Source organism: Macaca mulatta, chromosome 4 (assembly GCF_049350105.2).
Source record: "Macaca mulatta isolate MMU2019108-1 chromosome 4, T2T-MMU8v2.0, whole genome shotgun sequence".
NCBI classification, from domain to species: Eukaryota; Metazoa; Chordata; class Mammalia; order Primates; family Cercopithecidae; genus Macaca; species Macaca mulatta.
In genome coordinates, this window is record NC_133409.1 from 41,249,940 (window position 1) to 41,267,924 (window position 17,985).

Sequence of the window (17,985 nt, forward strand, 5' to 3'; positions counted from 1 at the left end):
GATAGATTTTATAGCTTGCATGCTAAGTGATATTATACTATTTATATACTATTATGAAATATATACCACTGGCAAAGCCCAGTGCCTCATGCCTGTAAATCCCAGTACTTTGAGAGGGCGAGGCAGGAGGATTGCTTAAGCTCGGGAGGTTAAGGCTTCAGTGAGGTATGATGATACTACTGTACTCCAGCCTGGGGGACAGAGTGAGACCAGGTCTCAAAAAGAAAGAAAAAGAAAGAAAAGAAAGAAAAAGAAAAGAAATAAAAGAAAGAAAGAAGGAAGGAAGGAAAAAAGAAAAGAAAAGAAAAAAGAAAAGAGAGAGAGGAGGAAGGGAGGGAGGGAAGGAGGAAGCAAGGAAGGAAGGAAGGAAGGAAGGAAGGCAGGAAGGAAGGAAGGAAGGAAGGCAGGAAGGCAGGCAACTAATATATGCCATGAGCAAATGAACAGCAAGTAATGTCAAAAGAGCTAATTCCCAATATTAGGCCTCCAAAAGGATAAAAAAGTCATTTCTAACAACTTAAGGTCTGATATTGGGCAATTTTTGAATGTTTGCTTGTTTGTTTGCTTATGAGAGGAGAACAAGTCTAAGCTTCCCCAGCCCTGGAATATCACTGACAGAGCACTCTTGGTGGTCTCTCTCCTCTAAGCAGCCACCTTTCAAGAAAGGTGGTGTGAGATGTGGAAAGGACAGAGGGCTGGAAGTCCAGCTATCAGAGGCCAAGTCCTGGGGCTGCCTTCAATATTGTGTGAGTTAGGTAAAAGTCTCACACAATCTAAACCTCAAAAATAACCTAATATCCCTTCATTTTTCTGATGTGTTGTGAGGGTATTTTTGTGTCACGCCGGGGCATTTGGATTTTATTGTAGGACATAGGAAAAACATTCAATTGTACTAGATGATATTATGCGAGGATTTTCAACTTTTTAATTGTTTAATCCACTGTATCTCAAAGTAAATGTTTGAGTCTCCAATGTGATTCATTTGCGTGCTGTTTGTTGTTTGCCTTTTCAGCATATGCTCTCCAAAGTGGGAATGTGGGATTTTGACATTTTCTTGTTTGATCGCTTGACAAATGGTAAGTTACCCAAAAGAATTCTCACTAAAATATATACCATAAAATGGGATTAATTTCATGAAAAACAAAATTTATTTTTAAACATTGCTATTCGTTTTTCCTTCTTTCCCCATTTTCATAAATCTACAGCTACTGAAGAAGGACCTGGGTAAGGGAAAATCAACTCAAATGAAGAATAAGGACTGAATTTGACCTTAGAATCTTAAGACAGTTTCCTTGTGACCTTGATCATCCCAAAGGAATTTAGAAACCACAGATTAGATTCTTTTCTTGCAGAATATTTTGGCCACATCCAAAAGTAGGGAGTTCATTGTTAGTTGATGAAAACTAGAAACAAAAGTATATCTGATCAGCCCTGACTTTTACTGGGCAGGGTGCTTGTGCAGTTTTATTAAGTGAGCTAAGTCTGCCCTGTTGTGGGTATTGCTCAAATATGTTTGACATCATCAGAAGAAAACAATTGCTGAGGAAAGACTATAAAAGCTTAGGCTGCAGCCAAAGGGAAAAGTAAACATCCTCATTGGTGTCAATTCTTAAGTTTTTGTACCTATAAAGACCTTCCTTAAGAAAATAATAAAAAATATATTATATTTTTATCTGGCCATTAAACAAAGGCTGATGACTTTGAGGGCCAATGAAAGACACCACATTTAATGCTGATGTTGATAGGCCTCATCATTTGCTAGACTTGTGCTTTAAGTCATTATATATGGTTTTCTCATCATTCTATTACTTGGCAAACAATATGCAGTTGAGAGAAATATAGCTTAAGACCATGAAATGGACCTTTACACTGTGGAAAGCAAACTAGATCACAAAGAGATGAATCCCATAATTTTGCATGTCATTTTGCTCAAATCAACTGAGAAATGGGTACTGGTAAACTAAGTTACCTGTGAACAAAAGAACTTGTTAAATGGTGTTTGTTTGAAAGAGAATATAATCATGACTCTTATAGACATATGAAATGACCACGTCAGAGATTTTCAACTCAATTAGAGATCCAGTAAGATGCTACAACTGGTTCAAAGGAGAAGTCAAAGAGCCTCACGTGTATACAAAGTATATACCACACATATCTAAGAAATGCTGAAATTGATTTATAAGTAGGTACAAAATCGAGAGGGGGAAATAAATTGTATTTCCACCTAACCGATTTCATTTCCCATATGTTTTCTTCCAGAGTTTCAGGTCTTATGTATAAGTCTTAAATTCATTTAGTGTTGATTTTTGTATACAGTGAAAGATGAAGGTCTAATTTCATTCTTCTGCATGTGGATATCCAGCTTTCCCAGCAGCATTTATTGAAGAGACTGTCCTTTCCCCAATGTGTTTTTGGTGCCTTTGTCAAACATTAGTTGGCTGCAGAAGCATGAATTTATTTCTGGGTTCTCTGTTCTGTTCCATTGGCTTCATTGTCTGTGCTTTTAAAATTCAAAATCATTATTCCTAAATAAACAATATTTCTTGAATGCTTACAAGTCATTACAGCTTCAATTTTGCATCTCTGCTGACTTGAATTCTAAAATAGCTCATAGTCAGATCTCCTCTTGAGTGATTTTCCATAGGAAGAAGAATAGGCTATGATTATTAAGCAATATGGTAGTTTAGATACACCTGTAAATGGAATCGTTAATTGGAAGTGACTTACGGAATATTTCAAGTGGCCATAAGCTGTGTCTTTAAAAAAATACACATGTACACGTGTATTTGTGTGTGTGTGTATGTATCCCCGACACCCCAATAGGCAGATTCCTTCTAACTCTTAATGTCTTCATTGCCTTTGGTGAAGGGAGAAGGTCTGAGCTAATTTTACTTGTACAATAAGAAAAAACCTAGGATCAGATCATAGTAATATGCTCTATACTTGAATAATTTCACATCTAAAGGGAAAAAAATTCTATCAAAGAAACTTTATTACAGAGATTTTGGATCTTATTGTCAATCTTGATATTTTAGTGATGGTCAAAATGAGTTAAAGTAAGTGACTGTTTTCTTACAGGAAACAGCCTGGTAACACTGCTGTGCCACCTCTTCAATTCCCATGGACTTATTCACCATTTCAAGTTAGATATGGTGACCTTACACCGATTTTTAGGTAAGTCCTTGTTTTCACATTTCTAGCCCCATTCTGTTGAATAATGGCAATGCATAATACTCTTTAATATAAAGTGGTAAGAACCATAGGACGATAGATGAAGACCTCCAATTAATCTTAAATGATCTCATCTTACTTTTAAAATATGGCTTGTTCATCCTAAATCATTTAAAAAGTGTTTGATCACAAACAACTTGGGGGTTAGGGGTGCTGACCCCCTGTGTAGTCAAAAATCTGTATATAGCTTTTGACTGGAAGCCTTACCAATAACCAACAGTTAATTAACACATACTTTGTATGTTCTATGTATTATTTACTGTATTCTTACAATAAAGTAAGGTAGAGAAAAGAAAATGTTATTTTAAAAATTACGGGGAATCCCAGCACTTTGGGAGGAGAGCAGATCACAAGGTCAGGAGTTCGAGACCAGCCTGGCCAGCATAGTGAAACTTTGTCTCTACTAAAAATACAAAAAAAAAAATTTAGCCAGGCTCAGTGGCAGGTGCCTGTAATCCCAGCTACTTGGGAGGCTGAGGCAGGGAGAATCGCTTGAACCCGGGAGGTAGAGGTTGCAGTGAGCCGAGATCGTGCCACTGCACTCTAGCCTGAGTGACAGAGCAAGACTCTGTCTTAAAAATAAATAAATAAATAAATAAATAAATAAATAAATAAATAACAAGGAAGAGAAAATGTATTTACTATTCATCAAGTGGATGTGGATCATCATAAAGCTCTTCATCCTCATCATCTTCACACTGAGTAGGCAGAGGAAGAAGAGGAAGAGGAGTGGTTGGTCTTGTTGTCTCAGGGGTGGCAGAGGCAGAAAAAATCTGAGTACAAGTGGACTCACGTGGTTTAAACCCATGTTCTCAAGGGTCAAGTGTAGTTATGTTTATAATAAATTATATGTAAAGAAAACCATCAGGAACATATCATTTTCAAAGAAGATACTTGTCTGCTGACATATTAACAAACCTCCAGCAGCATGTGCCTCAAATAATTCTAATCAGGACATGAGTTATTGAAAATTTTCAATAGGCTTTTTAAAAAATAATAATAACTACCATTTGTGTAGTGCCCACGATGAGCAGAGTACTTTTGGCAAATTATTTCTAACCATTTAAACAAATCTGCAAGTAGGATGTTATTATCACCATTTGTCCCATAGTTTAGGAGAGGTACAAAGAGGCTTCATTACTTGCCCAAGGCCAACAGCTAGTAAGTGGCAGAATATGAGTCCAAGCCTAGCTCTGTTGACTTGGGGGTCCGCCATCTTTCCACTCAACTCCATCATTACTCTGTATCAAAAGGCAGCCTCAGTTCTCATTTAAATTTGTGTGTATTCTTATTTATCTGCTAGTGAATTTTTCAGGGCACATTTCTAATCACCAAATGACTTTCCTCCGCCATTTAGCATGTTTCTGGCTTCTTTTTGACTTGCCACATGGCTGTACTTTGATTTTGGAAGCTGACTTAATGCCATTAGAAGAAAATAACAGGCGTGACAATAATAACGGGAGCCACACCCAGGTTTCTATGGTGCTTACATCTGCTGGAAGCTCTTCCAAGGACTTGCATATATTAGTAAACACATTTAATCCTTATTCCACTTTGAGCTCAGAGTTATTGCTATCCCCATTTTACAAAGGAGGAAACTGGGGGAACTTGCAGCTAAGTAACTTGCCCAATACAGACATTAAAGTGATAGAGGATTTAAATATAATTGTAAAATATACCTGCTGAATATAAGGTATGTGCAACGCAACAGAAATATTTGAAACCAGTCACAACATGGCTCATTTCCAGAAATCCAAATAACCTCAAGCTGATTGTATTTTAATTGATGGAACAAAGTAATGGCCATGCATAGGGCCAAATAATTTTGATTTGTCCAAAAAGGGAGATACAGATATAGATACTTTGGACATGTGTATCTACCCAGAAAATATGTAAAGAATACAAAGACTTGACAACAGAATTAATACCATAATCCAGAGCCAGATTCATAGCAATGGCCTGAGAGAATCTGGCTGTACTTGCAAAGCAGGACACTCTATAGACACTGAATATATTGCATCCTAAGCATCGCCTTGGTTATGAGCTGAAGCAGGCTAGTGTCTTCCATAAATAGCAAACCAAAATTGCCTTGTCTGTGTCTCTACTTGGTTCCAAGAGCACTCTAAGCCTTGCATTAGATTGCAGGAGCATGAAAGATGATACTCTAACTTGAATAAGGTAGAAATAAATGCAAGGAGTCCACAGTTGGATCAAGGCAGTACTCTGAATCTCTGCCCTAAGAGGCCCTGATTTGCTTTCATTGGTATTTGTTATTCAAGTGTTAAACCAGTCTTTGGATATCAGTATTCTGATGCTACTAGGGCTCTTTGAAGGAAACCTCATTTGTGGCATATTATTTATAAATGGGAGAAACTAAGACTATCGTGTGAGATAAAGTTGTCCTTTTCCTACATATTTATTTTTCCTATGAATGACAGCCTTTATGAAAGTCAGAAAGGTGAGATTTATGAAGGAGGTGAGAAATCCCAAGGCTTCACAAATCCTTTTGGCCTTTCTCCCCTCTGCTGTCCATCTCTGCTCTCTGCTAAAAACAGCCTAGCAGAACTGCCAAGCTTGCAAACCACGTTTATTTTTAAAGCATCTCTATGCTGCACATTTTGGAGGCACTGATATTTTTAAGCAAAAAGCACCCACAGTAAGTCTAAGCTAGTACACCACTCCTATTTGGGTTTTAGTTGATTGAGTTATCTGTTTACCTCCCAGTCATGGTTCAAGAAGATTACCACAGCCAAAACCCGTATCACAATGCTGTTCACGCAGCTGATGTCACCCAGGCCATGCACTGCTACCTGAAAGAGCCAAAGGTAAGATGACCCAGCTGCCTTCTCAGCCACCTGGAAATGCCAAGGAAACTAGCTGCTGGGCCCAAGTTACCCAACATATCTGAGTAACTATGTTATGTGTCATTAACAATGTGAACACAAATTATGGATATTAAGTTTCCAGTATCAGCTCTGAAAATCTTACAATGTTCATGAAAAAGAATGGGACTCATCTGAGGTTTTCTTTCATATTTTGTATATTTTTGAGGCTGCATTAGGACAAAAAAAAAACTTCCTCTCTATGGCAAGCTACATCTTAGGTATCTTCAACAGTACATAGAACTAGCTCCGTGCCTTAGATCTCTGCCACAAACAGCACCAGCATTGAACTTTGCTGGGAAAAGTCTCCTACCGCATGAGTTTTGATCAACAAATGGAATCAAAGCTCCTCAAGTCTGATGTTCTATTTCCTACTGAGCCAACTGGATATCCTGATTCAGGGCCCAAGAAAACTTGTGAATGTCAAAGACCTCTTAGCAAGCATGTTCTGATGCAATGAACCAATCCAAAGTTAAAAATTAAAAACATCATAATAATGCTCAATACTCAACATTCAGGCAGTCCTTAGCTGTATCAAGTCTGTTGGTACAAGGTACAGGATGAGTTTTCTTAAGGTTTCGGGAAAATTATATTCTAAGACTGTTGAGTTCAATCTGTTTTTAACATCCCCCTACATACGTGGATGCTTTGACAGTAACCACTTAATGTTCAGATGTCAAGCAGGCACTCTCAGGGCAAAGCTGAGTGGGTGCCTCATCCCTGCAACATATCCCAAGGACATTAATGGCTCTGTTTTTTAATTTCCAAGTAGTCTAAGCATTGCAATATGTCATGCAGTTGTATTTTTAAAGTTAGTATTGGATTCCCATGTCTCTGCTTATTTTCCTAGCTAAACAGAAAATCACAGATTCTCATACATTCTCCCACTATTTATTATACATTGAAAAAAATGCAGATCTTACAAGTCGGCCCACTTCTTTCAAAGTGGCAAAGATATATTAGACAGTTGAAATACACAAATGATTTTTTATTAGGTCCATCACATGACTTCAACTTTTTTCTTCATTTACACATTTCTCTAGGAACAAGGCTGATTTTAGGCCCTGTCTTTTCCCTATCCACCCAACAGCAGTGTTGCCAACAAGCAATGCCATCACAACAACAAAACAAAACAGAGTGGAATAGGAAGAAGGGGATACCAGAATGATCTACACAATTTGAGTTTACCCAATTATTTTCCACACAGTCCTTTCCTTTTTGCCTGTGATTTCATGTGACTGTCACCTCGTTTAATGCTTCAAAGGGTAAAGATCTGGCTGATAGGCTTAAACAATGCCATGATGATCCATTGTGTTTGATTTAGCCAAAATGATTATGAGCTTATTTGTGAAAACATACCAATCTCCCAATTTGTTTTTTTAACAGCTCGCCAGCTTCCTCACACCTCTGGACATCATGCTTGGACTGCTGGCTGCAGCAGCACACGATGTGGACCACCCAGGGGTGAACCAGCCATTTTTGATAAAAACTAACCACCATCTTGCCAACCTATATCAGGTAAGGGAGCCCAACCTGGCGCCAGACACAGTATGGTCAATTGCCTTAGGCCCGGTGCTCAAGCTCGAATCTCGCCCATGGAGAAAATCTTCTTTTAGGGTTAGCCTCAATGATGGAGACCACATCCAAAGAGCATGGGTTTGAAATAGGCCCAGCATATCCTGCAAGGGAGATTAAATTAATTTACAAGGATATCCAAGGAATTCAATTTGCTCCAAAGCAGGTTTGAAATTGTCTTAAGTTGAACAGGATCCTTGAACCTCCCCTCTCATGGTCTGAGAATATCTGTCTCCATGGAGACTATCTTGTACATAATGGCCAGTTAAAGCCAGTTCCTGCAGGACTGCCGTGGATATTTCCGAGGTGCAACCCTAATTCAGACTTGACTCTGGGGCCATTTCTGAACTGTGTTGGCCTCTGAGTCAGAGATATGTTATTAAAGACAATAGGCATACTTCATTGTTATAAAATAGTTGAGCAATATGAGAAGGTTGGCCTGAAGAATTCTTCTCTACAACATTGTTTCAGATATTAAGCCCTAGATCGTAAATGAGTTACTTCCAGAATTTTCAATGTGGTTCTTTGAATACTTTCAGCTGTCATTAACAAAATCATTTCACACAAGAGAGTCATTGATATCAGTTTTAGTAGATCTTTTGAAAAAAAAAAAAAAAATGAGTGCTGAAAGAAATCCTGGCAGATGCCCATAAAACAGCTGCATTAAACAAGATTTTGCAACTTGAGGATGCATTTTTTTTTCAATAAAGTACAATTGGAACATGAAAAGAAGCCTTTCTCCATCCAGTTGATTAGCTTTGGGCACAGATAGGAAACAGGTTTCCAAGACATATATGTTTACCTAGCATATATTTCAATTCTGAGCTCCCTTGAGCTGCCAGCCAGCACCTAGAGCTGGGATAGATATGGCCACGTAGAGGAGACAGGATAATAGAACCAAAAAAGCCTTTTGATGGTGACCTAAAATCTAAACAAAGATTTAAAAAAAGCTAAAACTTAATTTTCTAAACCATCTCAGCAGCAAAATGTATTGCTTGAGAAAAGACACAGATATTTAACTAGGGAAAAAATGAATGACTATCGTGAAAACCCCCAAAACAAGTTTTTTTTTCCCTCCTGTCAATTTTGACTTTTTCAAATGTCATTTATTAGAAAAAGAAAATCAGTCAACAAGGTTGGCTACTCAGTCCATTAACATATAATGTAAATGTTTACATGATTCTAATTTCTCATCATCAAATAAATCCTACCAATGACGTTTCAGAGAGTAACTACTGCTATTGACTGATTTGTACATAAAAACCAAGGTCATAAAACTACACTTTCACATGTAATATACTAAGAACATGTAGCAAGTTCTTATTTAGAGAGCAATTCAGAAAGAAATATGCTAAATATTAAAGAAAGACATAAAAACAAGAATATAAGTATAGAATTTCATTAGTAAGTGAAGAATTACATGCTCACTGATGATTAACAAAAATTGATTCTCAGAAATACCCCAATCTATCTGATTCAGATACTAAAGATTTTCTCGGAAAAATTGATTTTTTTCTCAAACTTTTGAAGTGAAGATAGTTTTTAATAACATTTCTTTTCTTTTTTCTTTCTTTTTTTTTTTTTTTTTTTTGATGGAGTCTTGCTCTGTCACCCAGGCTGGAGTACAGCGGCTCGGTCTCAGCTCACTGCAACTTCTGCCTCCTGGGTTCAAGCGATTCTCCTGCCTCAGCCTCCTGAGTAGCTGGGATTACAGGCGCCCACCACCATGCCAGGCTAATTTTTGTGGCTTTAGTAGAGATGGGCTTTCGCCATGTTGGCCAGGCAGGTCTCTAACCCCTGACCTCAGGTGATCCACCCGCCTTGGCCTCCCCAAGTGCTAGGATTACAAGCGTGAGCCACCATGCCTGGCCTATTTTCATCTTTTTATTAAAAATGAACACTCTAATACAACCAAGTTCTACAGGCCTTTTCAATGCAACATATAGTCACATATTTTTAATCAGCAATATAAACTTACTGCATATATTGCAATATATGGCTGATTATCGAAGTCCTAGAAGTTCAAAGATGAATGAAACACAATCTCTGCCCTCAAACATTTGTTCAAACTCAGATGCTCAAAATGAGCAAAATCCAAGCAAACTTAATCCCAATTTGAAAGAGGTTTGAGGGATTAGTTCATGTTGATACAATTGTTTTTTTAAAATCTTTAAAGAGTAGATACTTGTGCTGTTCTTTGTATCCAAAGACGTTACTAGAATAAAGTGAGCTACTGGTTTGGTTTTTTTCTCCCCCCACAGTAGTAAATTTATTCTCTAATTCTCTGGCCTTGTCCCTGTAAGGAAAGAGAAGAGAGAGGGATCCATGTATGTGTCTCTGTGTGTGTGTGTGTGTGTGTCTGTGTGTGTGTGTGTCTGTGTGTGTGTGTCTCTGTGTGTGTGTGTGTCTGTGTGTGTGTGTGTTTTCAGAAACAGGGTCTTGCTTTCTCACCCAGGCTGGAGTGCAGTAGTGCGATCATAGCTCACTGCAGCCTGGAATTCCTGGGCTCAAGCAATCCCTCCACCCCAGCCTCCCTAGTAGCTGGGACTACAGGCACCTGCCACCACACCTAATTCTGTTTTTTGTAGGGACAGGGTCTCACTATGTTGCCCAGGCTAGTTTCGAACTCCTGGCCTCAAGTGATCATCCCACCTCAGCCTACCAAAACATTAGGATTACTGTCATGAGCCACCTGGGACTACAGGCCTGAGCTACCATGCCCAACCAAGAAGGATCTCTTTGATGATGACTAGGGAGAAATTGAGGTATAGGTCTAGGGACCACATTCAGGACACTACCTGTATCAGTCACCTGTTCAACTGGTCTTAGGATCTCTTGGAGGCTGTAGATCCATGTCGTTTAAGATTTCAGAACAAAGTTAAAGGCAAGGCAGTATCACATAGCACCATACAGATATCTCCAGTGTTCCACAGCTGGCTAGAATACAAGCTGAAATTTTCTTAGCCAAATTGGTACTTGTAAATACTGAAAGTAAAAATTGTTTAAAAGGACTTGAAAATAATAGGAAATTTCAATTTTGTCAAAAAATTATGATCCCTTTATTTTTGGCTATATACCATCACTATTAACTATACTAAGGAACATCAAAAAGATGAAAAACATTTCTTTCAAAAAGTTCAGTTCAACAAACTATTTAACTAACCTTTGTTCAACACTTACTATGACCCAAACACTGTGCCAAATGCCTTTGATGTCATATATTATTAATCTTCACAATAGCCCAGTGGCTACTGATACTTGGGAAATGTAAGTGTTTTTCCTGAAAATAAGCAGATAATAGTAGAACTGGAATTAGAACTCAACTTTTTGGTTTCCAGAGCCAAAGTGCCTAAGAACTATGCATACTGCCTCTGAAATTCATACTGATCACCTACCGTGTGCAAGAAACTAACAGCTCTCCTACAATCCTCCTATTGTAGTGAGGCAGACAAGAGGGTTCTAGAAAAGTGATCAAGGCCAGGAGCAGTGGCTCACGCCTGTTATCCCAGCACTTTGGGAGGCTGAGGCAGGGGGATCACTTGAGGTCAGTAGTTGGACAGCCTGGCTAACACGGTGAAACCCCACCTCTACTAAAAATACAAAAATTAGCTGGACGTGGTGGCACATGCTTGTAATCCCAGCTACTTGGGAGACTGAGACAGAAGAATCACTTGAACCCAGGAGGCGGAGGTTGAAGTGAGCCAATATGGCACCACTGTACTCCAGCCTGGGCAACAGAGGGAGACTCCGTCTCAAAGAAAAAAAAAAAAAAGAAGAGAAAAGAAAAGTGATCTAAAGTGTGAGAGGCTTGATAGATACTTTAAAGTATTTAGCTACAAATGAATGTGATGGGAAGACAGGGGAAAGGGAAACTGATTCTGCAGATAGTTTCAGGGGGAAAATAAAGAGCATAGAAAAAGAATTCTATAAATTGGGCCTCAGAAAGTTTGAGTAGACCGGGCGTGGTGGCTCACACCTGTAATCCCAGCATGTTGGGAGGCCAAGGCGGGCGGATCATGAGGTCAGGAGATTGAGACCATCCTGGCTAACACGGTGAAACCCCATCTCTACTAAAAATACAAAAAATTAGCCGCGCACGGTGGCGGGCGCCTGTAGTCCCGGCTACTCGGGAGGCTGAGGCAGGAGAATGGCGTGAACCCGGGAGGCAGAGATTGCAGTGAGCCCAGATGGTGCCACTGCACTCCAGCCCGGGCAACAGAGCGAGACTCCATCTCAAAAACAAAAAAAAAGTGTAACATTTTTAATAGCTGAGATGAAAATAAGGCAATAGAGGCAGGATGAGCTGATGTACTTTTAGAATTAAATTCCACAACTCCAGAATAACTGAAAATGGAATGTCTGGTGGCCTTTAGCTGAGTATGGTCCTGCCATCTACAGCCCCGTCTCTGATCAGTGTCTTGTGCCTATCATGATTCCGTGCCCATGCTCTCTTTTGTAGTAACTTCAGATTAGTTGGACAGGACATGACCTGGATCAAGAAATCTTTACTCCACATTACGTTATAGATGAGGAACTGGCACAAATCTTCAAGTTTTCAATATCAAAGGGAAAAAAGATAACGTTACATAATATGTAAGCTGAGCAAAACCAACCAAAATACAACACGTGATATTTTAAAATCTTTGCAAACGTAGCCTTTTAGCCTCTCAAGGGCCTGTTTGCTGAGATACAAATGGGCTTTCAGGGAGCTATTTGCAAATTTTCACAGGATGTCTGTATGAACATTTGTCTAGGAAGAGGGTCTATAACTTACTCTCATCAAATTTTAAAATGAGTTGCAGATTCTGAAAATGTTAAGAACCATGGTAATGAATGAAAAATATATATGTACATATATACACAAAAATTATGCATGCACATTTGGTCAACAAGAATACCGTAGAGAGGATGTGCCAGGAATTATGTGGCTTGGGGAACACCCTGTGCGTGACTTTGCTACAATCCAGACTTATTATAAATGAGATAAAATGGAAGAGGGCTTCCTCTCCCTCCTTCTGTTGGCTGTGCTCTTTTAGTTCTAATAAATAAGAAGATCATTGCATAACATCCAGCCTGTTATTCTGCCCTGAGATAAAGAGAGAGAAGGGCAGCTGGAGTGAAGGTCAGGTCAGAGGGCTCCCTCCCATGGTCTGTTCTCTGGGCGGGACTCACTCACTGAACTGCCAACCAAGTTCAACATGAAGGCACTGAAGGCACTTCCACTTGGCACCTCTCTCTTCAGACTGGAAGCAGTCCAGGTGTCCAGGATGGACTGGGAGGAAAAACAGCACGTGAGAAATAGAACCAAGAATTTACTTTCTGTTCCTTCACCCTCCAACCCACATACAATTTTAATGGTGGGCTCGGCAACTGTGCAAAGTAAGCATTAAGTCACATACAACATTGGTGATTATGAATTGTAAAGGCATAACTTTCAGTTCAATTTTAAATTTAACTCCTTTCGATAGAGTCCAACAACATGGACTCTATCATTTACTCATGACAGAGCATCCTTAAAATAATGACTTAAAACATTGTCCCATAAACATTTTATTTATTGCATTCTGTAATGTCTTACAGAAGTTTATAATCAGTTTTCTCAGTCATTTATCACAAGCACTTAGAGGGGGTTCAGCATTTTGAACCACTTTTTATTCTTAATGAGTCTGAATCACAGACATGAAGTTGACCTAGCCAGGAGAATATTCCTTCCACGTGGTCCTATGACCACCCCCATCAAACAAACCTCTGCAAAGATTAACATAAGCTCACAATTTCTACAGTATGAAAGGTGTTTTTGGAAAGTAGTGTTAAAATTATAAAAGGAGCCTCAAATTTGACTTTCTGTTCCATAAAGTTTCTGCCATCCCCAATCTGAACCCCAGGCTTCTCTGCAGACAGCAATTGGTATCCCCACTCCCTGCTCTCAGCTCAGTGTCTTGGACAGATGAAGAACAAATAAGAGAAAGATATCTTCAAACAGTCATTAAACAAGGCAGTGCTATCGTTTCTTCAAGGGCCAAGGTCTTGTTTAGGGCTCAAGGAGCTTCTATTCCACTGAGACCTCCTAGGCTGGGGCTCTCATAGCGTTACCAAGGAGACCACTTGGCTTGTTAGGGAAGAACTCAGCAGCCTCCATTATCTCCTAAAGTCTTGCACCTTGTTTCATGAGCAATTAAAAATGAAAATACAGACAATGTTCCTGATGTTTTTCTTTCTGTATCCTCTGGATTTAAATTGTGCAATTAACTCTGGTTCCTGTTGTACCCCAGATTCAGTTTATCATCATCATTTGAAGTATTTTAATCAAAGAAAGTGTCCAACAAATAGAGGAAAAAGCAGTTTAAATCTGCCTTGTATGATAGCAACTCTGCTCGGCCAGATTCTGTTTGCCAAATACCCTCTTGACTTAATTTGAAAACCTGTGTTGGTGGTGTATTAAAGGCCAGGTACGATACTAGCAAAGGAATTGTTTTGTTTTTAGGGTGAAAAATACTTGCTAATTCAGGCACAAAGGGAAGTGAAGCTTTTGCCTTAGAAGTTGGAAGGGTTTTTTTTTTTTTTCAAATTAAAGTTCGAATAGGTTTTGTTGTCACAAAGGTAGATGCTCACTCCTTCAACTTTAAGATGAAGATTACTCTTAAAACTGCAAGTAGGAACAGTTTGAGCCACTAGAACACATTGTCATCAGGATAATGTGAAATTACTGAACTGATACTTCTTAAAAGTAGACAGACATGGTACCTGATGTGGTATTCTAGAACCGGTTAGGGTTTCAAAGGATAGTAAATTGTATCCTCTCACCACGTGTTTAGATCTCCATGACCATTTCGGATGCTTTTCTTCTTTTTCTCAGTCTACCTTTGGTTGATATGAGTCATTGAGCCTCTGTGAAAGATGAGTCTGTAGGAGTAGAGCTGCTTCTTGCTAGGGAGGATACAGCATTCTTATCTCTGGCAATTCACTAAGAAATCCCAGTGTATGCAAGTCTGCTCGCCACCCCTAGGTTCAGGGCACCAGCATCATCCTCTCATCCACCTACTCTCAGCCTTGCCTGGTTTAGCCATTTTTCCACTATGAAGACAGAAGGAGTTTCCTGAAACTCAAATCTGACCACATCAATTCCTGCTTAAAACCCTACTGTGCCTCAGGATTGAGTCCAAATGACTTAACACAATTTACCATCCCCGTTCTGATCTGACCCCTGCCATTCCTTCCAGCCTCACTTCCCACCATTCCCCTCCCAGGCTTCTGTGCATCGAGGCTGAACTTCCAGTTTCCCAAACATATCACTCAATCCTTTGTCCATTCAGCAGATATATATGGAGTGCTGAATATATGCTAGGTGCAGGAGTACAGAAGATGAACAAAACAAACAAAAAAGTCTGCTTTATTCTAAGGGAAACAGAAAGTAAGTAAAATATGTTTTCTATTAGAAAGTGATAATTCCTAGATAAAAACAAAACAAGATAAAGATATAAAGTATTCTTCTTGCTTACAGATCTTCACACCCATGCTCTTTCTTCTATTTGAATAAAATGTAATATTCCATGGTATATTTTACTCAAATACAATATACAATAGAGTATGTTGTCTGTACTCTCTGATTCCTCTCTAACTTGCTCATCCTTTTGATCTCAATTTGGACATATTTCCCTCCTGAAAGCCTTCTTTTTCTCTAAAATTCCATCTTAAAGCCCCTCCTATGTGATTTTCCAGTACTCTCTTACTTTCCTTATCACAGTATGTTTCACTCCAATCGCTATTGCCTGATTTGATGTCCACTTCCCAGACAGACAGTACATTTCTGGTCACCTAACTCATTCACTGTGATATCCTCAATACCCAGAACAGTTCTGATGTCCAGGGAATATTTAATAGCTTCTCCTGCTTATTATTGCAGTCTTACTAAGAATACACAGAGAGTATACCATGCAGAAGGAGTAGCAATGATTAAAAATTCTTGGAATGATCTCATTGCATCTTGGAATTGACAAATGCAAGCTGATACATGTTATTTCTTGAGTCATTTACCTAATCCTGTTGTCTGTGAATGAGTAGTGGGAGGGAACCAATTGCTGTAATAATTTTAAAATTTCTTTGGATTTTACCTGAGTCTAAGGATTTCACTACAGAAGATCCTAAATCTGGCTTCTATCAGATATTGACCAAAAATTCAAATAGGGCTCTTTCTTTTAACAGTTCTTTTAACTTTTGCAGCTACTGAACTTTGGGGTATCAATTACTCAGCACCCATTCAACAAATATTTACTTATTTAAGTGGCACTGTGCCACATACCATGGCACAGAGATGAATACGATATGCTCCCTGCCCTCAATAGCAGTCATATATGGCCACAGTTTTCACACAGGGTATGTGTGCCCATGGGGATATGTGAAGACTTTCCAAGGGGTACACAGGCATAAACAGTGTTAACATAATCCATTTTTAGGTCCTTAAACTGACCTACCTGGAATGTGCTTGCAGGGCAGTGAAGCCAGTTCCACTTTTCCACTTACCTTTCACAGTTACCCTATTTCCACTTTCCAAAAGACAGACAGATGTCTGACTCATTCTAAGTTATATTTTATACTGATATGGGTATAAAAATACCAAAGGAACTGTATTAGTCCATACTCATGCTGCTATAAGGACACACCTGAGACCAGGTAATTTATCAAGGAAAGAGGTTTAATTGACCCACAGTTCCGCAGGGCTATTGAAGCCTCAGGAAACTTACAATCACAGCAGAAGGGGAAGCAAACACGTCCTTCTTTACATGGTGGCAGGAAGGAGAAGTGTGAGCAAAAGGGAAAAAAACCCTTATAAAACCATCAGATGTAATGAGAACTCATGCACTATCACGAGAACAGCATGGGGGACCACCCCCATGATTCAATTACCTCCCACCAGGTCCCTCCCATCACATGTAGGGATTATGGGAACTACAATTCAAGATGAGATTTGGATAGGAACACAGCCAAACCATATCATTCTACCCCTGGCACCTCCCAAATTTCATGTCCTTGCATTTCAAAACATAGTCATGCCTTTCCAACATTCCCCACAGTTTTAACTCATTCCAGCATTAAACCAAAAGTCCAAGTCCATGGTCTTATCTGAGACAAAGCAAGTCTCTTTTACCTAGGAGCCTATAAAATCAAAGCAAGTTAGTTACTTCCTAGATACAATGGGGTCACAGGCATTGGGTAAATACACCCATTCCAAATGGGAGAAATTGGCCAAAACAAAAGGGCTACAGGCCCCATGCAAGTCCACCATCCAATAAGGCAGTCATTAAACCTTAAAGTTCCAAAATGATCTCCTTTGACTCCATGTCTCACATCTAGGTCACACTGATGCAACAGGTGGGCTCCCATGCCTTGGGCAGCTCCATTCCTGTGGCCTTGCAGGGTACAACCTCCTTCCCAGCTGCTTTCACGGGATAGTATTGAGTGTCTGTGGTTTTTCCAGGTACACAGGTGCAAGCTATAGGTGGATCTACCATTCTGGGGTCTGGAAGACAGTGGCCCTCTTCTCACAGCTCCACAAGGCAGTGCCCCAGTGGGGACTGTGTGGCGGGGGGGGCTCCAATCCTACATTTCTCTTCTGCACTGCCCTAGCAGAGATTTTCCATGAGGGTTCTGCCCCTACAGAAACTTATGCCTGGACATACAGGCATTTCCGTACATCCTATGAAATGTAGGTGGAGGTTCCCAAACCTCAGTTCTTGATTTCTGTGGACCCACAAGCTCAACACCATGTGGAAGCCGCTAAGGCTTGGAGTTGCACCTTCTGAAGCAATGGCCTGAGCTACACCTTGGCCCCTTTTAGCCATGGCTGGAGCTGAAGCAGCTGGGATGCAGGGCACCATGTCCCAAGGCTGCAGAGAGCAGAGGAACCCTGGACCCTGGCCCAGGAAACCACTTTTACCTCCCAGGCCTCCAGGCCTGTGATGGTTCGGGCTGCCATGGAGGTCTCTGATATGCCTTGGAGACATTTTCCCCATTGTCTTGGTGATTAACATTTGACTCATGACTTATGCAAATTTCTGCAGCTGGCTTGAATTTCTCCCCAGAAAATGGGTTTTTCTATTGCATCATCAGCCTACACATTTTCCAAACTTTTATGCTCTGCTTCCCTTTGAATGCTTTGCCACTTAGAAATTTCTTCTGTCAGATACTCTAAATCATCTCTCTCAAGTTCAAAGTTCCACAGATCTCTAGAGCAGGGGCAAAATGCCACCAGTCTCTTTGCTAAAGCATAGCAGAGTCACTTTTATTCCAGTTCCCAACA

At 39.8% G+C, this 17,985-nt stretch overlaps 1 protein-coding gene across 2 annotated transcripts in view; it reads left to right on the top strand.

Annotated features, from left to right (window-relative positions):
- PDE7B (phosphodiesterase 7B) overlaps window positions 1-17,985 on the top strand; it is a 333,398-nt gene that overhangs the window by 285,864 nt on the left and 29,549 nt on the right. For both annotated transcript variants that reach the window (XM_015137382.3, XM_015137381.3), the window contains 4 exons: window positions 1,013-1,076; window positions 3,079-3,174; window positions 5,956-6,056; window positions 7,500-7,631. In XM_015137382.3, the coding sequence (XP_014992868.1) occupies window positions 1,013-1,076; window positions 3,079-3,174; window positions 5,956-6,056; window positions 7,500-7,631 (393 nt within the window). The remainder of the gene's footprint in view (window positions 1-1,012; window positions 1,077-3,078; window positions 3,175-5,955; window positions 6,057-7,499; window positions 7,632-17,985) is intronic.